The sequence below is a fragment of the Spermophilus citellus genome (assembly GCF_964194105.1).
Source record: "Spermophilus citellus genome assembly, chromosome: 10".
Lineage (NCBI taxonomy): Eukaryota > Metazoa > Chordata > Mammalia > Rodentia > Sciuridae > Spermophilus > Spermophilus citellus.
Genome location: NC_138197.1, coordinates 25,697,429 through 25,721,601, shown reverse-complemented (window position 1 = coordinate 25,721,601; position 24,173 = coordinate 25,697,429). Strand labels below are relative to the sequence as shown.

The window sequence follows — 24,173 nt, the reverse complement described above, 5'->3', positions numbered from 1 at the left end:
TCTGGTATAGCACTTGCCTTTGCATGTTTGAGGCCCTGGTTGGATCCTCAGTACTGCACTAAATAAGTAAATAAAGAATCCATTGACATCTTTTATATATATATATATGATGGTGGGAAAGCATTGTTGTAAAGTTCAACAGAATAAAGTCCTGCCCCCTATCCCTTATAACTGTTCATGCTTAAATCCCAATCAAGACAATGGATGCTAAGACTTCAGCAGTCTGGCAGGAATACGTCCAAAGGCTGGAAATGTGCTAACTGTAATATGATTTGTCAAAGCAGCTGCCACTGATCTCTGACTCAACACAAGTAAGTAGATTAAGATGTTAAGTATTGGGCAAAAAGGAAGACTGCTAAGGACTACACTTGACTAAATCAAAGAGCTACAAAATAGGTGCCTTGTTTGTTCCCTGCTTCATACAGTATAAAAATGTAGGTAGGTTTAAAATTCTACCAGGCAAGAAATAACTAGGACCAAATTGAACCAAATTGTTATAGTCTTTTTTTGTTGTTGTTGGGGTATGTGTGTGTGTGTGTGTGTGTGTGTGTAGTTTTGACAAGGTTATGATATAGAAGCAAATATCTATATTCTATAAAAGCAATCTTTTCTATAAATTAAGTTTTCAACAGATACAGTGAAAATATCATTCACAAACAGATAACAGTTTATATGTCTAAATGAATTCTTTCTCTCAAAGTTAGTGCCCTTCTCTGGATTTTTCCCTTTTCTTTGAATGATGTTATCATTTTCATGGTCCAGAATAGAAATTTTAATCATTCCTGGATGCTTTTCCCACAATATTTAAGAACTACTATTGTCAATGAGCTCTTGAAACAAAGATAAATGTTAAAAAAAATCTGGTAAACAGTTCTGCTATTAGCACTCCTCTTGCTCCTATCAGCCAAAGATCTCTAATAAGGAAAATGGCCTTTTTGTTAACTCTCAAAACCACCGTTTCTCCCATATTACAACTATGAGTACCAAAGTCCTAAATGCTAAGTGAGATCAATTTAGAATGGGCCTCATTCGTTCCATTCTCTCTACCTCCAACTTGTATTTTACATTGTGACTCTCCAACCATCTGACTCCTTTTTATCATCTGACATTTAATGACTTCAGATTATCAGACATCATTTAATTCACATCACATTACTAAAAAACTGGTTAACAGCTCTTCACATTTACAAAATGGCCACAGGATCACAGATCTAGTAAGAAACCCTCATTCAAATGGGACAATTGTAAGCTCAGAAAGATTAATGTCATTTCAAAGTCAAAATTAATGCATTAATTCAACTGGTGACTATTAAGAGTTTGATCTACTCTCAAGGGTGTTAGGCACCTAATTTGACAACATTGTATTACTTTCAGCATATAGAATGAGAAAAATATGGCTAATATTCAGTGGGTAAGGATCTATTCATTGATAAAACCAAAAGCAGAATCTAGATTTCCCAGTGCCTAAATTCAATGTTATTACTATGCTTTTTAAATTCCTTACCGTGGTATAAAAAGCCTTCACAATCCAATTTCTCCTTACAATTTGGCTCCTACCTCCCCAAAATACGTCTAGTCAAACTGATACCTGTTTCCACAAATAAGAACATCCTTTTTAGTGGAGCAAAGTGATGCATGCCTGTAATCCCAGCTACTGGTCTCCTAAATTGGAGACCAGCCTGGGCAACTTAGTGACACCCGATCTCAAAATAAAAATAAAAAGGCTTGGGCATGTAATTTAGTGGTAAGTATCCCTGGGTTCAATCCCTAGTACTGACAAAAATAAACAAAAACTTTCTTTTCCCACCAAGGAGTCCACTCAAATGGATTACTTGTTTGTTTGTTGAATATTTAATGCACCTATCAACAAAAATACGTTATTCCCTCCCCCCACTTTTAAAAAGCCAACTGAGTCTTATGCTTCTTTCAAGTTATACCTCAAATCATATACAGTCCACTAAGAAAATCTAGCAATTACAAAGCATCTGTAAGAATTTTTTAGCATTCAGCATGTGAATTATTTCCAAACTACCAAAAAAATTCAGTACTGCTGAAATGTATTTAAATATGAAGACCATCTTTCTATACTCTAGTCAGTTTTTATTCTAAAGTCTACTGGTTGTGAATTATTGATTAATATTCAGGGCTGATACGTAAAATCAGCTTGCCAGAGAAATTCTGAAATAAGAATTTCATACCTGTTCTTTAGAACTTAAAGCACTGGGAATGATACCTCATACAATCATTAATCTTATATCACAGTAATGAAATATCTCTGAAATCACCTAGAATGTTTCAAAGATACAAAAAGTTCTCTTTTCCATTTACATTCCAAGATTATTGGACAGATATAGGAACAAAATTTTCTAAAGAATGTTTTCAGCTAATTTCAATATTTTTTTTTCTAGCACAAAGTAGCTTTTGCAAAGAAATAAATACAAAGTTTTCTTCCACTTCCAAAATTTATCTAATCAGGAATCAGTTTCACTTATTTTTATATAAAAAAGAAAGGTGAACTGCAATCTGTTATATAAAACACTAAAAGGAATTTTACCCTAACAGCTTTAATTCTGTTTTTCCCAGACAAAATGTTCAAACCTTGCAATCCAAAGGCTAATTGAATCAGTGACAAAGTCAAATTACACAAACAAAGTAATTAAAAAATCTCCATTATTTCTAACTTGGTTGTTAAGGGGCTGGACTCAACCAGATTCTTACTGGTATGAACCATTAGTTTACAGGAATTTGAACATACCTTATGATCCCGCTGGAAAACAAGCCTTTACAAAACTCTACCAAATTGAGCTAGCGCTATCAAAGGAAATTAGCTTGCCTCATGATTAATTCCCCAAGGCTCATTACTTTCTGGATACATGAAAGCCTGTGTATTGCTCCAACCTCAAAGAGACTATCTTTCATATAAAAAGTTGAGGCCACTGTGTACTATAGTTTTTATTCTGTTAATAGCAGATGAAACTTGTGCAATGTACACTGCTACTCTAACTTGGATGTTCTTATTACTAATGGCATAGATTTTTAAGATCTCAGTGCCTGATCACAAGTATAGTATGCAACTAAGCTATTTTTCTGTGTTAAACAAGGATCACGAACCTTACACAGGGCTGCAAACTGCAGTAACCATTATTATATCTATGTTACCCAAATCCCCTAAATTATTTCCCTCAGAAGATTTTTCCTTAAGGCCTAGAAAAAACGTTTAAGAAGAACAGTTAAAGAATAAAAATGTTAAAAGTTTATATTAGAGTCATACTGAAGTCCCTTCATTTCTGATATTATTATCGAGATCTCCTGCATGTCCTTAGGCAAAATGGTTAACTTCTATTTTCTCACCCATAAAAAGATGTTACCTACTTACCAAAATTCAAAAGTTAAAATAAGATATCATTTTAAAGTACTGTGCAAGGCGATTGACGGGAAGATTATATAAATATACATTAACTCATTCTCCCTCATTTGAATCTTTACTTCATGTGAATTTCATCAAACATATTTAATTTAATGCAATTTGCTGAATATCACCAGTTAAAAGAGTAGGACTAGATACAACTTAATTTCACTACAAAACATGTCATAATGATGCCAGCCATAATAATGGCAATACTTAACAAGTACTGACTGATAAGTCCATGCAATGGCACTTGCTATGTTTTATATGCGTTTTTCATATGACAACAGTTTATTATCAGTGCACTACAAAATATAACCAGAAACATGGCCTATATTTACCCCTTTCACGTCAGCGTTTACTCAGGTTAAAGGGTCCTCAGATCACAGTGACACTGTAACACATATTTATGTATTAAGTATAACATTTTGATAAAATCAGGCAACCTGAAGCCAGAACGCTTGTTCTTATCTTGATAAGTAATCTTTTGCCAACCATCTAGGGTCTCAGACTACTTATTTATAAATGGTAGAGAGTGCTTACCCCCTCTTCAAAGAATTTAACTACATAATATGTAAAGTTTCAGTGCAACATTTGGCTCACACTATGCATACTTATTAATATTTACAATGCTATCACATATGATTGTATAACAGTGTACCTCTGCAGGGTCCAATGTGCAGTAGTGAATTGATCTGAGGAAAATGGAAACCTGTTCTTGTGAGGCATAGTTCTAGTGGTGGGGAAACAGTTAATATCAATATAATAATTATTAAAACAGAGATAGAACACATCTTTTCTAAGGCTCGACTTATTACTTTGCTTTTAAAAAGCAACAATTAAGGTGGGAGATAGTATATCTTAAAAATCAAAAGGAATACAGTAGAGGAAAGGGACCAACTGGTGAGAGGCAGAAAGGGGGGGGGAATGCTAGGGAGTGATACTGGATAAATTTTATTGTTATATTATATCATGTATGGATATGTAACAACAAATGCCACCAATATGTACAACTATAATGCACCAATAAAAAATGAGGGAATAAAATAATAATAAATAATAATAAAATAAAATAATAAAAAAAATAAAAACCAACAATTGAATAAGGCAGGAAAAATGCAATTATATATAAACACAATTTTAAGATAATTTTAAAGTCAATTTAGTCACATATTGCTAGCAAAAAGGTTCTATGAATGATTAAACAATTTATTAACATTTTGTCATGATACATGATAATATGATAATATGTAGCTTACTTTTCATTTATAAAAATCAGGTACATAGGGTTGATATGCAATTAGTGGTAGAGTGCTTGCCTGGTATTCGTGAGAGGCTCTGGTTTCAATCCCCAGCACTACATTAAAAAACAAAAATGCTAATGGTAGATCATTTGTTAGCACATGCAAAGCCCTGGGTTCCATTCCTAGTACTTAAAAAAGGGTGGAGGTACACTGGAAAGGACCATGAGGAATTGCTTACCCAGGTCATACTTCTCAAAATTCTGATGTACACAAGAACCACCCTAGGACTTTGTAAAATGAAGATTTTGACTGTAAGTTATAGGATGGGGTCAATTTTACATTAAATACAAATGCCCTGAGATGCTAATTCTGTTGATCTGGGAATTAGCAAAGACCTAAAACCATTCTCATAAGTGTGGCATCAAGACCACTGAAGGTCCTCAAGATCCTTTCAGGTAGCCTAGAAGGTACTTTGTTTCCTAACAACATATGTGCATAAAGCCAAATTTTTTCATATGCAACAGAGTGAATTGCAAAGCACATACAAGATTCTGGCTATCTTCGCATACACCAGACGTTTAAAAACGTGTAGAAAGTAAAAATGTTGGGGACTGGGGTTATGACTCAGTGGTAGAGTGCTTGCCTTGCACTCCCAAGAGCAAATTTCAACATTGATGGAGAGTCTTGGTTTTAGTTAACCCATGTATTCATAGAAATTTTAGGCATCTATGGCTTCTCACCTGTACTCCATGGCTAAGAGGTCAACACTAGTCAATGTTCCCTTAAATTTATTTTTAAACTTCTCCTTGGTACATAAATAAATTCCAGATGAAATATGCTGTCAATAGTCTCACCACTGATGATGTTTGTGTGTGTAGTCTTTGCAAACCCCCAAAGGCAAGCCAATTTTAACTTAGAATGGTTTCCTTTGCTGACAAGAATCCATCCCATTTATTGATTATTGATTTTACTTTTGGGGTTTAGGAGTCTTGTTAAGTCTTGTTAAGGAAGTCAGATCCTAGGCAGCCGTAGTGAAGATTTGGGCCTATTTTTTTCTTCTATTAGCCGCAGGGTCTCTGTTCTAGAGCCCAAGTCTTTGATCTACTTTAAGTTAATTTTTGTGCAGGATGAGAGATAGAGGTTTAATTTCATTTTGCTACATATGAATTTCCAGTTTTGACAGCACCATTTGTTGAATAGGCTATCTTCAGGCACCTTTGTGTAGTATGTGATAACTAAATTTATGTGGGTCTATCTCTGGGTCCTCTATTCTGTACTATTGGTCTACAAGTCTATTTTGGTGCCCCCTACCATGCCATTTTTATTACTATATATAGCTCTGTAGTATAGTTTAAGGTCTGGTATTGTGATTTCTGTCTACATAAATATGTAGTATACCTTATTGACAGAACATCATTCAACCATAAATAGGAATCCCACATGGATGAACTTTGAAAACATTATGCTAAATGAAAGATACTAGAAAGAAAAAAAAACACATATAATTTCATTTATATGAAATACCCAGAACAGGCAAATCAAATCCATGGTGACCAAAGTAATTAGTGGTTGCCAGGAGCTGATTTGAGGGGGTGAGAAAGGGAATGACTGCTAATTGAGGTGATGAAAAAGTTCTCAAATTAGTGTTGATGAATGCCTAACATCGCAAATACACTAAAACCCACTAAACTGTACACTTCAGAATAAATTTGTGATACAGGAATACTATCTCAATTTTTAAAAATTGCTAAACAACTGAACACAGATTAGACACTATAATAATATGGTAACAGTGATACTAGTCTTTTAAAATCAAGTTCCATCAAAGAAAGTTTCATCATCTTTTTCTACTAAGGGTCAAATAGTAAATATTTTAAGCTTTGTGGATTATACAGTCTGTTGCAATTACTCAAGTATTACAGTACAAAAAGGGCCATTAATAATATATTAGAAAATAAGTGTGATTGTATTCCATGTTAGTGAATAAAACATGAAGATTTCCAGATAAAAATTGTAAATGTTATGGTCCTAAAATGTAAAGTTATGTATTTAACCTCAAGATTAGTCTGATATTGTTAAATCTCAACTTAAATACATGTACTTAAACTGGGCAGTTATTTTCATAAAAGTAGAAAAGAATTCCATTTTATTTTATTTGATACCAGGGACTGAACTCAGGGCACTCAACCACTGAGCCATATCCCCAGACCTATTTTTTATTTTATTTAGAGACAGGGTTTCACTAAGTTGCTCAGCGTCTCATCTTTGTTGAGGCTGACTTTGAACTTTCGATCCTCCTGTCTCAGCCTCCTGAGTCACTGGGATTATGGGCATGCACCACTGCACACGGCAAGAACTCCATTTTAATTCACACAAAAAATTATCTCTCTAATTCATCTACTTTGGTTATCTCCCCTTACCTCTTCATTTCAGACTTCCTGTCATTTTCCTAGATGATGGTGATAAACTGGGGTTTCAGCTTTTCTTTTCCTCACAAATTCATTTCTCCACCTTGCAGCCAGAAAAATCTTTCTTTTTTTTTTTTTTTTTTTTAACCCTGCACATTTTCTTTCAATTCTCTTCTATTTTTGGTTACAATGTTATTTATCCCATTTTTATACTGGTTGTGACAACTTTAATGTTAATAGTTATACATATTTATAAAACATGAGAAGTATCTTCTTTTAAAGGATAAGGTAAAGCCAAAATCTACTGTGCCTTATTAAACAGAAGTTGATGAGTTACAATTAATAAACAAAAGTAATTTTATATTAATTATGAAATAAGTTCATTGCAGAAAAACTGGAAAATAAGAGGAAAAGCAAAATTTAAAACTTGAAAGCCTACTCAAGGTCAAAGGTTGTCAATTCTGATACTTTATATTGACTCAAATAGATGTGTATGAGCATATCTCAGTATCACAAAAATGAACTTAAGCTACACATGGTGTTAAATAGATGTTCTTTGAAATTCTGAAAATTCTTATATGTTGTACTACTCGTGAGCAGGAAATATACTCTTTCTATTATTCAGCCCACTAATATTGGAAAATTGCTTAATTTGCCATTTTAATAAAAACTAAACCAACTCTTTGGTACATTTCTAATTAGCTCTTGGATACAAATTATCCAAAGGGGAATTACAAAGAAAAATCGAATGCCTTTTAAAAACTTTTGATACTTGCAGGCTTGTAGGTCATTTTTCTTTCTTCTTTGGAAGTGTCTGTTCATTACTTTTGCCCATTTTTAAAATTGAGGAATTTGTGCCTTGCATTAAGTGAAAGCATATCTTTATATATTATATCTATTGATTCCTTGTCTTACATTATAAATATTTTATTCACGTCATCTCTTGAGATTGGATGTTTATTGCTGCTTTTTGACATAGTCAAACTGATTAGATGGTTCTATAATTATTTTTCTGCCTAGAAAAAACTTCCCAATTTCAAGTTTCTTTACATGTAAATTTATATTTTCCTGATTATTTTTATTATTATTGCTATTGCTCTGTGGGTTCTAACATCTTTAGCTGACTTCCGTTGACTCTGCTGGCTTTCTTAGGTTGTCAGATCATCAGCAGAAAAATCTTTCTTAAAAAATCTTTTGGTACAGGGGATTGAACCCCAGGGAGCTTTACTACTGCCACATCCCCAGTTCTATTTTGAATTTTTAAAAAATTTTGATACGGGGGCTGGGGATGTGGCTCAAGCAGTAGCACGCTCACCTAGCAGGTGTGAGGCCTGGGTTTGATCCTCAGCACCACATACAAACAAAGATGTTGTGTCCGCCGAAAACTAAAAAATAAATATTAAAAAACTCTCTCTCCCTCTCTCTCTTTCTCTTAAAAAAAAAAAAAAATTGATACAGGGTCTTGCCAAGCTGCCAAAGCTTGTACATCTCCCAAATCCTTGGGATTATAGGTGTGTATCACTGTGCCTAGCATCACCTACCAAACTTTTAAGGTGGCACAATGCTCTAGAATAGTCTAAGCTTTCTTTCCTTCGTTTTCCCTTGCCTCTTTGTTTTCCTACCTCCAAACCTAATAGACATACAAATCTATGCATCTCTCACATGCAACACTTGGTACCTGTCCAAACTCAATGAGGCACCACTCCTATGTGCTTTTGTTAAATACTTATCCCTAGAATAATTTTTAAAGAGTATGGTAACTATCTTATTTACTTGTCTGTTCTCCTTTTAGAGCTTTTTAGAGACAAGAACTGTGTTTGATTGAATAATATTCAATACCAAGATCTAGGAAAAAATCTGAAATATAGAAAAGACTTGAATATATATTGGATTAAGTCAGAGTCTCAGGATTAAACTACATTCCCCAAAAAGAAATGATATAGTTCTAATCCCAGTAACCTTAACAATGTGTTTTTGGAAACAGGATCTTTGCAGAGGTTAACTTAGTTAAGATGAGGTCACCTGTGAGTAGGGGGGCCCTTAACCCAATGACTGGTATTCTTATAAGAACAGAATAGACACAAAGCAATTGTTCCATGAGATAAAAAAAAAAAAAAAAAAAAGACTGAAATAATGAAGTTAAAAAAGTTAAAGAATGAATTGTCTATAATTCCAGGTATTTAGAAAGCAGGGGCCATATATCTGTTATAGAACTTGTATTTAGAATGAGAAGAACTTAATACTAAAAAAAATCCAATTAAAAATGAGTATAGGATCTGATCTAAATTTTTCCAATGAAAAGAAAGACATACATTCAACAAGGATATGAAAAAAATGATCAACATCTTTAATGATCAGGGAAATAGAAACCAAAATCATAGTAATATACTACTTCAAACTACCAGAATGGCTAGAATAAAAGTTAAATAATAACAAGTGCCAACAAGGATAAACAAAATTATTATACTTCATCTCAAATATATGTACAAATATTACGTGTTAATTAAGAATAAAATAAATAAATCAACACCTTCTTGCACTGATGATGGTAATATATAATAGTGCATTTGCTTGGAAAACAAGTTCTTCAAATAGTTAAGCAGAGTAAGCTTACTACCTAGTAATTCCACTCCTAGGTATATACCAGGAAGAACTGAAAACAGATATTCAATGAAAAACTTGTACACAAATATTCATAGCAGCTCTATTCATCACAGCCAAAAGGCAAAAACAATCCAAAAGTCCATCAATGGATAAATGACTAAACAAACTGTCATGTATATACACAGTATTATATTACTCAGCCTTAAAAAGGAATGAAAGGGCTAGAGATATAGCTCAGTGGTATAGTGCTTGCATAGAAAGCACGAAGCCCTGGGTACATCCCCAGAACCACAAAGAGAGACGGGGGGCAGAAGGGAAGAAGAGGGCAAGAGAAAGAGGGAGAAAGAATGGAAGGAAGTATATGAATACTTGCTATAACACAGATGAACTTTGAAAACATGTTAACTGAAAGAAGCTAGTCGTTAAAGACCATCTATTATATGATTTCATTTATCCAAAATAGGAACATCTATAGAGAAAGAAATATGTGAGTGGTTGCTGGGCCGGAGGCATAAAAAGTAAGAGAATAAAGGTACAGGATTTCTTTTTCAGGTGATGAAATTATTCTAAAACTAACTGTGATGATGGTTACACTTATCTATGAATGTATTAAAATGAATGAATTGCCTATAATTCCAGGTATTTAGAAAGCCATGGCAGAAATATTGGAAAGTTTGAGACCACCTGGGCAACTCAGCAAGACCCTATCGCAAAATAAAAAGAAAAAGGGGCTAGGGATGTAGATCAGAAGTAGAACCATATTGGGCTCAATCCCCAGTACCATCAATAGATCAATTGAAACAATGAATTATATACTCAAAATGGGTAAATCAGACCATATAAAATATCAATAAAGCTGTTAAAAACATAAATGCACATTTTTATTAGACATATACAATAAAAAATTATTTCTAATTAAAACTCTTGACCTGACATTTTATGCCATTCAGAGAATCAATGAATGAATGAATCAATCAATCAAATGCTCAAAGATCTTTTAAGATTTAATAAAAGCAATAAGTACAAAGCATCAGATCAACCAACTTGTAAAAGAATTCACTGAAAGTCAAATTTAAGAACTACTGAAAGCCTATAACTTGATTATGTTATCAGATTTTACATGGAATAATTTGTCAAATATTTATGACTTTATTGAAAATCTGAGGGAATAAAAGAAGTAAAATTCTAAAATGAAAGATTTTGGAAATTTATGTAAACAATGTACTTGAGTATTATTAAACTTCCCAATCTTTCATGGAAGAAACCCATTAAATCATTTGGAAACATTAAGAAGCTATTAAGATGGCAGACATTTCAAAGGTAATTTAGTTACATATGAAATACAATAGTTACTTTCAAACTTTTTCAAAGACATTTTTATACAATTTCAAAGCATTTGCTTGTTACAACAATCTTAGTTGTGGTATAGCAATTAGGCCTACCATACTCTCAGGAGAAAATTAAGGCTCAGAAGTAATTTGGCCAAAGTTACACCATCTTTGACTGTTCAGTAACATCACTCATAAAACATGTTGATCTAAATTAACTTTAATACATAACAACTTTTGGCATTTTCCCCTCAACTTTGAATCTATTTGCTTATATTTCCTCTCTCATTACTTGGTTACTTATTTTCATAAAGATTTCAGATTTGGTATTTAGTCACATATTTCAGGTACACAAATAACTGAATTCACTGTCAAAATAATGAACCCAGCCAGCTGCGCATGCTTGTGATCCCAGCAACTTGGGAGGCTAAGATAGGAGGATCCAGAGTTGAAAGCCAGCCTTAGCAACATAGTGAGGCCCTAAGCAACTCAGTGAGACCCTGTCTCTAAAAAATATATAAAAGGGGCTCAGTGATTAAGCCCCTCTGGTTCAATCCCTGGTACCAAACAAACCCAATTTCTAAATTCCAAATATAAACCTTATTATAATTTTAACAATTATCACCTTTTTTTTTTAACACATGTGAATGTAAGCTCCATGCAAACCACAACTTTTTAAATAAGCTAATGTTCACAGTATATTTCTTGGTCCTAGTTTATAAATTAGCACATAGAAAAATTAAATGAGGCTGGGTGCAGTGGTGCACACCTGTAATCCCAGTGGCTTGAGAGGCTAAAGCAGGAGAACCATAAATTCAAAGCCAGCCTCAGCAACTTAGCAAGGTCCTAAGCAGCTCAGCAAGACCCTAACTTTGAATAAAAAACAAAAGAGGGAGGGGGCTGAGGATATGGCTCAATGGTCAAGTGCCCCTGGGTTCAATCTCCAGTACCAAAAATAAAACAAAAAAAAATTAAATGAACTTTGTCAAGCGGAAAGGATAGTAATAAAATTAATTTTTCTCCTGTGAAGCCTAACTCAACTGTATACATAGCTTACTATATTCCACTCTTCAAACCTTAGTTCACAGAACTGAGAATATAGAATTCTGAGAACTAACGAAGCATATAAGCTACTAGTTTGTTAAGAAATAAGTGATAACTTGGTCTTTTCTCCTTACATACACATAAATGAGTACAAACAATGAATGATTTATACAACAGTGTTTACCAACACTAAAGAGGAATTCTGGAGCTTGGTGCTGTTTCTCAATGATTATTATTTCCTGAGTAGATCAAAATCCACAACATTATTTTAAGACTTTATTATTAATCCTTAAAAGACATTTTTTTTCCTAGTCTATACCTTAGAAGACGACTTTACTCATATTTCACAAAAAATAACCAGGAACTATTATCAGTAGCAGTATAAGGTAAGCAATCTGTAAGGGAGTTAAGAGTATCTTTTTTAACAGACAGATAAAGAAACAAAGTAGAGGGAAACTGGGTGACTTGTTCAAGACAACACAAGCGAAGCAGGGATGTGATTTTATTTTTGGAGTGGGTGGTATTGGGATTGAATTCAGGGGCACTCTACCATTGAGCCACATCCCAGCCCTATTTTGTATTTTACTTAGAGACAGGGTCTCACTGAGTTGCTTAGTGCCTTGATGTTGCTAAGGCTAGCTTTGAACTCATGATCCCCTTGTACCAGCCTACTGAGCTGCTGGGATTACAGGCATGTTCCACCACCCCGGGGGATAGGCAGATGGTAAAGCTAATATTTTGTCCCCCCAAAACATCATAATACCTGACCTCATCTCAAAGAGAAAAAACAACAAAAACCCCCTTTCTTTATCATGTCCATTATATCAGGCTCCAGATCTCACTGAAACCTAGACATTCCTGTATCAATTAGTTACCCCAGCCTCCCACAGCCATAATTTCAACTTGTTTCTTCCTTTCTCCTTCCAAAAATCTAAGGTCATATTTAAAACAAAATAACATAATAACAGCAAAAAATATATATGGAGAGTTACAAGTTTACCTCCTAATTAGTGATACCTAAACCTTTGCTCTGACAGGAGACAAGATTTAAATTAGGGGAAATCTTAGTGATAGATAACACCTCACTCTGTTTGATCAATTTGCCTTTCCTTCAGGTATTCTATGGTGGTGTTTGAAACTACAGCATTCATACTATTGTCATTTTTAGAATAGCCTCTTACTTTTATGACTATTTCTCCCTTTCTAATGCATAGTAGAGTTAAGCATTCTGTTTCCAATGTTCTTAGTGGCTATTTTCATTAAAGTACTCACTATGTTTATACATTTATCTTCTATATTAGTGTCCTGAGGACAGGGAATATATATGTTATTCATCTTTAATTACCTGAGTTATTCATTTAGAATACCTCTTAGATGCAAGCCTTATTTATTCTCATTGCCAAAATCTGATTTCACATCTAACTTACTTCATACTGTGTGTTATCTTACACAGAAGTATTTTATGTTATGAATTTATATTTTCATCTCACTTAAACTGGTTGAACTTTCTTGCTATCTCTTTTTGGTATTGTGGTTAAGTGCCATTGGGTTCAATCCCCAATACAAAACAAATAAAACAAAAAAATCTTCCGGGTTGCTTATATCAAAACCAGTATAAATTAAATTCCTTTTTTTTTTTTAATTGAAGCCAAGGCCTTAGACCACTATCTTCTTAAAATTTTGAGACAGGGTCTTATTAAATAACTCAGGCTGGCCTGGAACTTGTGATCCTCCCACCTCAGCTTCTTCAGTAGCTGGGATTATAGGCATGGGTCACAATGTCCAGCATAAAATTCTTAATATCATCTTTTGTTAGTCTTCATCTTTTGTCTGGGGCAAGGGTGGGGGGGCTAGAGGGATTCATTTTTTTGAAGGGGTGCATTATAGTTGTACATAATGCTGTGATTTGTTTTTCTTTTTTAATATTTTTTTTTTAGTTATAGGTGAACATAATGTATTTATTTTACTTTATGTGGTGCTAAGGATGGAACCCAGTGCCTCACTCATACCAAGTGAGTGCTCTACCTCTGGAGCCACAACCCCAGCCCTGTGATTTGTTTTTAAATATTCATATATGCACACAATAATATAATTTGGCCAATGCCACTCCCCAGCACTTCTCACCTCCCGACCCCTGGTCCCTTTGAAAAAGGACTGGGGATGTAGCTCAGTAGTAAAGTAAGTGCCCCTGGGTTCAATCCCCAGTACCAAAAAAAAAGTGCTGGGGATGCAGCTTAATGGTAAAGCAACCCTGTATTCCATCTCTAGCATGTATTTATGTTTCTGTATATCTATCTAGCTACCACTCAATCAGGTAAGGAAGCAAGCAATGCATTAATCTATGAACAGCAGAACAGACCACAGGGAGGTAGAAACTAGTTGGAGGAAGCAGTTTACTAGGGGCAGGCCCTAGAAAGGTTTTTCTTTTTCAGATCCCTTCTTCTCTCTGCTTCTGGCTACTGTGAGCTGGGCAGCTTTCCTCCCCCATGCTCTTCTGCCATGTTTCTGCTTTGGAGCCAGCTGACCATGGACAGAATCTCCTGAAACCCTGAACCAAAATAAATCTTTCCTCTTTTTAGTTGTTCTTGTCTAGCCTAAATTTTGTCACGGCTTTTTGAATAGTAGCTCTCAAAACTTCTGTTAATGCCTTGCACTCATAAAATTATTGGGGATCCCGCAGGTTTTTGTGTGTTGTAACTAATGATATTTACCATGTTAGAAGTTAAAACTTAGAAACTGTGTGAAAGTATGTTATAATATAAAACATTTAAAATTTTAAACTCCAATATTTTCCAAACTAAAAAAAGCTTTTTGCTTTTCTTTTTAATGTATGGTTTAATAGAAGACAAATGTATCTATGACAACTTCTGCAATTTCATATAGACTCTAGAAAACTACACTGTATACTCAAGTAAGTGCCAATAAAAGGAAAAAACTTAGTTTTACATCATTGACATAACTATTTTAAGACAAACTTCTCTTTATAGAAATATTGAGAAAAGAATAAAAGTTAAACTGTAAGAAGCAAACAGATAAATTCAGAATTATGACATTCCTCAAAATAATTAATCTAAATTCTTCAGTGAATTAATGGCATACAGAAAATGAAGGTAACAGGCTAAAACACAACAAAATATCTTCTGTGAGCCTTGATGGAACCTATTTTAAAGATGAACTCTAAATAGATATCACTGAAACAATGGGGAAAATATCTGAATACATTTAGGGTATATGATCCAGAAATTAATGTTAATTTTCTCTGGTATAATATGGGTATGTTAGAAGAGAACTATATCTTTTTAGAGATGATGAAGTACATAACTGGTAAAATGAAATGATAAGCCCTAAACAACTAGATTTCAGGTTTTAACTGGATAGCTCAAAGAAATAATCTGTCAGCATACATGAACTATCATGGATAATTTAAACCATAATAAGCTATTAATTTATACCTTAATTATTGTGGGTAGTCATATGCAATTTAATAAATTAACATACCGAATCAAGCCATTCAGAGAAAAATCTGTGAACAAATTAATCTGACAAAGCACTAAGCTATGTATGCAGTAGGAGGGAATGAGAGCTCAGATGAATTAATAGGGGATTGCAAAGTAGGTGATAAGAGTATGGTTTTAAAAATAAAGTATGTCGGGGGCTGGGTTCGTGGCTCAGTGGTAGAGTGCACAGCTAGCATGCATGAGGCACTGGGTTCGATCCTCAGCACCACGTAAATGTAAAATAAAGATATTGTGTCCTCCTAAAAGTAAAAAATAAAATAAAGTATGTCTCATAATAAAGTTTTAAGAGAATGCAAGGAGGAATAGAATAAATTGGTAGTTCTTTTATGTTTGCCCTCACATGCCTTGCACATACCTCAACACTTCCCCCTCCCAAAATCTTATTTGGTATACTTTGTTCTACTGTTCCCTTTGGCATGGTTGGATGTTACGGAGCTTGGGTACCTTTAACAGTTAGAAAAACTTACACTGGTCACTCGACGGTAGATCTGCGCAGCATTTTGGCATTCCGAGTATGGATATTCAGATGTAGCCATCTCAAGCATGCACATCCCAAAAGCATAAACATCAACGGACTCATCATATTTCTCCTCATACATTTCAGGGGCCATGAACTCTGGAGTACCTTAAATTAAAAGAACGATTCAGACTCAATGCAAGCAGAAGGCGCAGTTGTTACTCACCAAGGGGAAGAAGCACTGGGGTTGACCTGTGAGAGAGAAGAAATTGGGAGAGGAAAAAGAGGAAGGACATCTTCTTAGTCAGTCTATTCCATCCAATATCTCATAGAAGATCTTCCACTGTAAGGCCTTTATAAGAAACTTAACAGGGTCAATAACTGATTATTTATGTATGGTTTTAAATGGATCCCTATAATTCAATGTCAGAGCACAGTCTTGGCTAAGAGATAAACTAATATAAAATACAGAAAATAAATGGAAAGAAGTGGTAAGAAACTAGCAGGGAACAAAGCAGATATAATGGCTTCTACTTATATATGATGGATTAAAAAAGATTAAGTATTTGTCTGCCCCCTACTGTACAATAACTGTAAAGTGAACATTTACAGATAAGTCTCATGTCATTAACACTACACCTAATCATTTTCACTTTTAAAGGAGGCCTTGCAGTGAAAAACCAATGTTCAATACATTTTTAAAGATAATAAAATAAAATGCAATTGATTATAAAGGTCACTCACTGGAGCCCTTTATTTCACATACTTACCATTAAACCTGCAGTATACAAACATACTGCAGATACAGGAAATAGAGTAAGGGACATCCTAGAGGCAAAAAAAAAAAAAAAAAAAAACCCAAAATATATGCATGCACAAATATAGAACTCAAATACAGACTGGTTTATGGGCAAGAGTGTGTAATCCCACAGGACTAGGTTTTGCAATGCTTTTGAATAATTAAGTCTTCCATTAGGTAAAAACAAAGAAAATAAAAATTATCTTGGGCCAGGGATTTCTGGTGAAGATGGCAAAAAGGAAATCAGCTTCAAATAACTTTTTTTCCATTCATCATGTTAATTATTATAAGAAAATGTAAAAATAGCATTTCAAATCCTAGTTACTAACATTCCAAGGAGCACACTGTTGTGAGCAAATTACATCAGTAATTTGCCTTTCCTATTAATACTTAGGATTCAACCTACTTAATAATCAGTTAATTTCTTTTTCATTATTATGCCCTTTTTGTGTGGCGTGAAGTAAAATGTCTGTGAAGGTTTCAAGTTATATTATGATAATTGCTTCAGAGAGCTCAAAACATATTTTTTTCAATTATGACTAACACATGATTAAAAGTTTGAAAGGATAGCCTTATTCTTTAGATCATTTATCCTCAAGAAGGAACAGTTTTTCCCCCCAAAGAGCAATGTCTACAAACATTTTTTATTATAACAACTAGGGGTAGGTGGACAGAAGGTGTTACTGCTGGTATTTTGTGGGTAAAAAGCAGAAGGATGCTGATAAATAATCCTAAAATGCACAAGACAGTTCCTTACAACAATTTTCCATCCCCAAATGTCCATAGTACTAAGGTTGAAAAATCTATTTTGGATACTTGTAATTTTGGAAGAGTGGAAGTTAGAAAATAATATATAAAATCAACTTTTCAGAATAAACTGTCATATTTTCATATATTTAAGTAAAGTTTTAAAAAGATAGGTCTTTTCAAATACATACCCAATGTACATTTTTTATGTCAAACTATATTTCATTTCATTAACAAAGAAAGTGATATACTAAACATACTATATAAATAGTACACAAAATATTAAGTATCGAGAGAATGATTCAATAAGGTTGATACATGAGGTTTTGTCAACAAAGTTCACCTTACTTCCCCCCATGTAATTTACAAAACACCAATAATCTTAAAAATGATTATAAAAGCATAAATATACAGAACCCCACATCTCATAAGTAGAAATGATCACCTTCTAGTTTCAAGCTATAAATTTCTGAAGGTTTATTTCATGTCAGAAAAGTTCTGACAGGGTCAGGTATCTAAACAGAAGTAATGTCAGAAGGCTAGACAGGCTCCAAGGTACACTTGAAACATACCTATCACACTCTTGGCAAAAGAAGCTCGCTTCAGGGTTGCCAGGCCAAGGTCTCCAATCTTAACTGAGCCTGTAGGGCCAGTGATAAAGATATTGTCACATTTAAGATCCCGGTGAATAATAGGTGGAGTTCGTGTGTGAAGAAACTGAAGTCCTTTAAGGATCTGCCGGCACCAGCTTCTTAGAACTTTGATCTTCATCACTTTAAACCTTTTCAGGTACCTGGAAAAGGAAAGTACACCAAAAAGGTTATCAATGATATGAGTATTGCTTTGAAGAATTCCATTAAATTCTAGCATACTTGAGATGGGAATATCAAATTTAGAATATTAAGATTCAGTAACCTGGTTAGCGATACTTTTAGAAAGGTTAAAGAGTTTGAAATAAAAATTCTATTAAAAAAACAGAAAAATAATTCTTCTAAGTACTTTTTCATCTGAACAGCTACAGTATTAGGTAACTAACTTTTTTGTAAACGAATAGGAGATCAAGTTGGCTGTATAAGCATTAGCAATAACCAACTATTTTAGAGAACAAAATATTTAATTAGCAGTTGGAAAGAAAATCTTAATAACAAAACACAAAAATGAATTCCTTAAAGTTAGTTCTGCCTATTAAAATGACTAAGAGGTAGAGTTCTACTTCTGGTAATGATGCAGCTCCTAATTGTTGTAAATGTATTCATAAATTCTAGTAAAAAATATACAAAACAATGATTTAATGGTGTTGAAGAGCAATCAAACTCAGTCACAATTTGAAGGTGAATTCAATCAAGGATGAGGAAAAGCAATGCTTGAGATTCCTACTTTCTATACCTTTTCACTGGAGAGAAGGTCCCAGTATGACTATAAGGTCAGCTAAAATCAAGATAAGAAAAGACAGTTTAGGATCCACAGCATCAAAGACATTGTTGTCCACCAGAACTCTGCCAGGACAGTCTGCTCAAGAAAGTATCCACTATCCAAATGTGACAATTTACATTTAAATGTAGAGTAACTAAAATAAAAAATTCTGTTTCTCAGTTTTAATAGCCACATTTCAAACACTCAAAAACCACATGTAACAATTGGTACACTTTTAGACAATGCATATATTAGGAAATTTCCATCACCTCAGAAAGTTCTATTGACAGTGGAAATCTTGAAAGGAGAAAATTCCAAAAAGTAGAAGCAGATTCTGCATATTCTCTCTGCCCAAATCTCTAGTTGACCTTTGAAATACGTATATTTGAGACACAGTCTATGCAACCCAGGCAACGCTAGCAGAAAGGAATAGAAATTTCTAATGCTACTCATTGCAAATAAGATACAGTCTGGGGAATGCATTCTGATGCACATTTTATTGGAAACATAAAGGGGGAAAATGAAAAGCACTAATAATGTTAAACATACAAGATTAGATTTTCCTCTTACAATCTTTAAAATATATTAGACTACTTAAAGGAAAATCTCCAACACTTTGGGAGGGCCTATAAAATATGTAAGTGCATTATATGAAAATCACAGTATCAAGAACAAGAATCAAAAGGAATAAGAATAATGAATTGGGTAAAGGTTTTTTTTTTATATATTTTACATGAAAATGTACAGTATGAACACTAAATTGTGAAGAGTTAAGAATATAAATGCGATCTCTACAGTAATAATTCAATTTTTGAAAAAAACCTGAAAAGCTACCAGTGGAACTAAAATGAAATTCTATTTCATTTGCAAGGAGTTATTACACTGACAAAAAGGGCTATCACTCGCCTAGCATATGTGAGGTGCTGGGTTCGATCCTCAGTACCACATAAAATAAATAAATAAGTAAGTAAATAAAGGTATCGTGTCCAACTACAAATAAAAAAAAATTAAAAAAAAAACTAACAGAAGGTAGATTTTACAGATTAAAAATACATCAAAATATTATAAATACATATGCATCCAATATCAGAGCACCTAAACATAAAGCACATATTAATACACCTAAAGGGCGGGGGGGGGGGACACTTTAACATCATAGAAGAAAAATTTAACACCAAACTTTTCAGCAATAGACATAACATATAGGCAGAAAATCAAAGAAACAGCAAAGTTAAACTTCACCTTAAGACCAGAGTACATATTCTCTTAAATAGCATGGAACATTCTCCAGGATGCATCATATAGTAGGCCACACAAAAAAGTTTCAACTGTTTAAAAAAATTAAAATCCGAGTATTTCTTTCAACCACAATGCAGTAAAACTAGAACTCAAAAACAAAAAGAACTTTGGAAACTATACAAAAACATGGAAACTAACGTACTTCTGAACAATTAGTAGGTAGAAATTAAAAAGAAAATTTAAAATGTCTTGAAATAAACGAAAATGGACATAACATACCAAAATGTATTGGATGTAGCAAAAGCAGTACTAAGAGATAAATTTATATAAATCAATGCCTACATCAAAAATGTGGAAAGATGGCAAATTAAAAACCTATCAACATACCTCAAGGAACTAAACAAAACAAGAACCAAACCAAAAACAAGTAGAAGAAACTATGAAGAACAGAAATAAATGAAATAAAGACAAAAAAAATTAAAGATTAATAAAAAAATTGTTTTGTTTTGTTTTTTAAATATAAACCAGTTGGGTGTGCTGGTGCACATATAATCCTACTGACTTAGGAAGGCAAGAAAAAAGGATCTAAAGTTTGAGGGCAACTCCGGCAACTTAATGAGACCCTGTCTTTAAAATTAAAGGAGCTGAGGATATAACTTACTGGTAGACTGTCCAGAGTTCAATCCCCAGTACTATCGAAATAAAAAAAAAAAAAAACAAAAATAAACCAAACTGATAAACTCTAGAGAGATTAAAAAAAAAAAAAGACTAAACAACAGCAAAAGTCAGAACAAAAAGGAGTTATTACACTGACACAGTAATACAAAGGATCATGGGCTAGAGTCATGTGGCTCAGTGGTAGCATGCTTGCCTAGCATATGTGAGGCCCTGGGTTCAATTCTCAGCACTGCATATAAATATAATAAAGGTCCATTGACAACTAAAAAAATATTTTAAAAAACGCAAAGATCATAAAAGACTACTAGGAACACACAACAAATTTAATAACATAGACAAAATGGACAAATTCCTGCTGAATCATATACACTTTACCAAGACAGATCATGTTCAATTGGGATTCATCCCAGGGATTCAAGGACATGTCAACATACACAAATCAATAAACGTGATATACCACATCAACAAAATGAAGGACAAAAACCATATGATGATCTCAGTAGATATAGAAAAGGCATTTGATAAAACTGACTTCCCTTCATATTTAAGAACTCTGAACAAATTAGGAATAGAAGCATTATACCTCAACCTAATAAGGGTTACATATAAAAAGTCCACACCTAACATCATATTGAATGGGGAAGAGCTGAAAACTTTCTAAGACCTGCAATAAGAGAAGGATGCCCACTTCCACTTTTATTCAACCTAGTATGGGAAGTCCCAGATATGGAAACCAAACCAAAGAAAGAAAAAGAGTATCCAAATTGAAAAAGAAGAAGTCAGATTGTCATTATTTGCAGATGGCATGAACTTAGACCTAGAAAGCACCAAAGACTCTAAAAACCGCATTAAAACTAATAAATGAATTTGGCAAAGTTGCAAACAATCAACATATTAAAAAAGCAGCATTTTTATACACAAACACTGAATTATCTGAAAAAAGAATTCAACAACGTAATTTCACTTACAATTACTACAAAAACAAAGCCTTGAAATCTGATATACCCAAAGAAGTGACAACAAAACTACACACTGAAAACTAAAGCATTGATGAAAGAAACTGAAACTGAAGAGACAACACAAAATATTGGAAAAACAGCCCTTGTTCCTGAATTGGGAATATCAACTTTGTTAAAATGTCCGCATACTCAAAGCAATCACTATCAAAATATCAATGATATTTTTCAAAGAACTAGGGAAAAAATCCTAAAATTTTATGTAAACACACACACACCCTCTGAAGAGCCAAAGCAATCTAGAGCAAAGAGAACAAAGCAGGGGGCATTATACTACGTGACTTCAAAACATATTACAAAGGTACAATAATCAAAACAGCATGCTACTGGTATAAATATAGACACACAGAACAATGGAAGAGAAATAGCCTAAAAGAAAACCCACACATCTATAGCCAAGCTATTTTTGACAAAGTGCTAAGAACAAGCACTGGAGAAAGTACAGTCTTCAGTAAAAATTGCTGAGAAAATTGGATATCTACACACAGAAGAATAAAATTAAGGGGGCTGGAGCTGTGGCCTAGTGGCAGAGCACTTGTCTGCCATGTGTGAGGTCCTGGGTTCAACCCATAGTACCTCATATAAATAAACTCAAAATGATTAAAGACTTATATGTAAGACCTGAAACTGTCGGGGGCCATTCTGACGCGTGATTGGGTGACTCCCGTTAAGGGCCTGAGGCGCTTTGGCTGTGTCGAAGCTTTCCCGACCCTTTCCTGATGAGAGAGCCCATCCGTGTGGGGTGTGCCTGACCAGTGACCCCGGGGACCCAATCACTGACCCTGACCTTGGAGTGCAGCCCCCCCTCAACCTTCATTGGATGGGATTCTCCCCTGAATCTCTTGTTCCCCAAATAAAAGGCTACTCCCAGGCGTGTTCGCTCTCTCTCTCTCCTGCTAGCCCAGAGTAATCCTCGCTGCCCTGCTGGGCAGCTAGAGGCGGGAACCAGGGAGGTGAGCCGTCTCGGACCTAGCAATATAAAGAAGGTACTGTCTGTGTGTTTTATTTCGATCTCTTCTAACTAACTTTATGCCTACAACCTCATTAATGAAACCACTGCGCAGGCCGCGTGGTAGAATTGGCGCCCACGAGGGGGGCATTCTAGATTAGTTAGATTGAGTGGGAGCGCGCGCTAAAAAGATAAGGAAAAAAAATAAAGATAAAGGAAGATAAGGAATAAAAATAAAGATAAAGGAAGAGGTGACAATTGGGTCACAAAAGTACCTGGAGATATGAGACGTTAAATCACTTAAAATGGGAAATTCTACTTCTACGGATAAGGAAATGTATCTGACTATTTTAGACAGTATAATTAATCAGAAAGGAAAACAGATAAAGAAAACTCAGTTATTACAATTCTTAAAGATTGTAGGTGAATATTGTCCTTGGTTTAGTGACCAAGAGTCTCCAAATTTACTTACTTGGGAGAAATTAGGAAGAAAGTTACAGAGAGTCTGTCTTTCTACTGAAATACCTGGAGGTATAGAAAATATACAGAAAACTTGGACAGCCCTAGAAGTTTGTCTTTTTGAATATATGGGCCAGAGTTCATGGCCCCCTGAAGACCTTTTAAAAGGCATTCAAAGAGCTGTTAGGTCTATTCAAATGGAAAATCAGCCTGAGGCTAAGTTAATTCCCTTTCCCTTGAGCTGTTTAAAGACAAAGGCACTAAAAGCCAAACCCCACGCGGAGGATTCAGATGGCGCGGATCAGCCTGCCTTCTCGCCTGCCTTCTCGCCGCCATGGTTCCCTCCTAGCGGGAGCCCGGGAATTCCAGGAACAGTCGCACAGTGTGACGTCACTAGCGGCGCCGACCAGGACAGTCCGCGATTTTTACCGGGACAGGGACAGAGATCACAGACAGTTTTCTTAGGACCTTCAAAGACAGTTGAATTAGATCCTAAAATGGGGCCAGAACAAATCCCTACTGGGATTTTCGGGCCGCTTCCTGAAAATACTGTAGGTTTAATTTTGGGGCGTGATAGTTTAAAGGGAGCCATTGAGGTAATACCTGGTGTAATAGATTCAGAATTTAAAGGGCAGTTATATGTTACTGTAAAATCCAATTATGCCCTAAGGCTTACCCCAAAGGATATTTTTGCTCAATTAATATTATTGCCTTGTGTCTCAGAAAGGCACCTGCCGGTAGATTCAGTTTCTAAACCGCCGGACAGAGTATATTGGTCCCAGTTAGTACGACAAGAACGCCCTTTATTAAAACTTAGAATTAATAATAAAAATTTCCTAGGGATAATTGACACAGGAGCTGATA

General features: G+C 34.4%; 1 protein-coding gene across 16 annotated transcripts in view; it reads right to left on the bottom strand.

Annotated features, from left to right (window-relative positions):
- Window positions 1–24,173, bottom strand: part of WNK1 (WNK lysine deficient protein kinase 1) — a 142,598-nt gene that overhangs the window by 56,122 nt on the left and 62,303 nt on the right. For all 16 annotated transcript variants that reach the window (XM_081311644.1, XM_081311645.1, XM_081311652.1 and 13 more), the window contains exons 3-4: window positions 18,128–18,348; window positions 16,020–16,177 (exon numbers count right to left, since the gene is read on the bottom strand). In XM_081311644.1, the coding sequence (XP_081167770.1) occupies window positions 16,020–16,177; window positions 18,128–18,348 (379 nt within the window). The remainder of the gene's footprint in view (window positions 1–16,019; window positions 16,178–18,127; window positions 18,349–24,173) is intronic.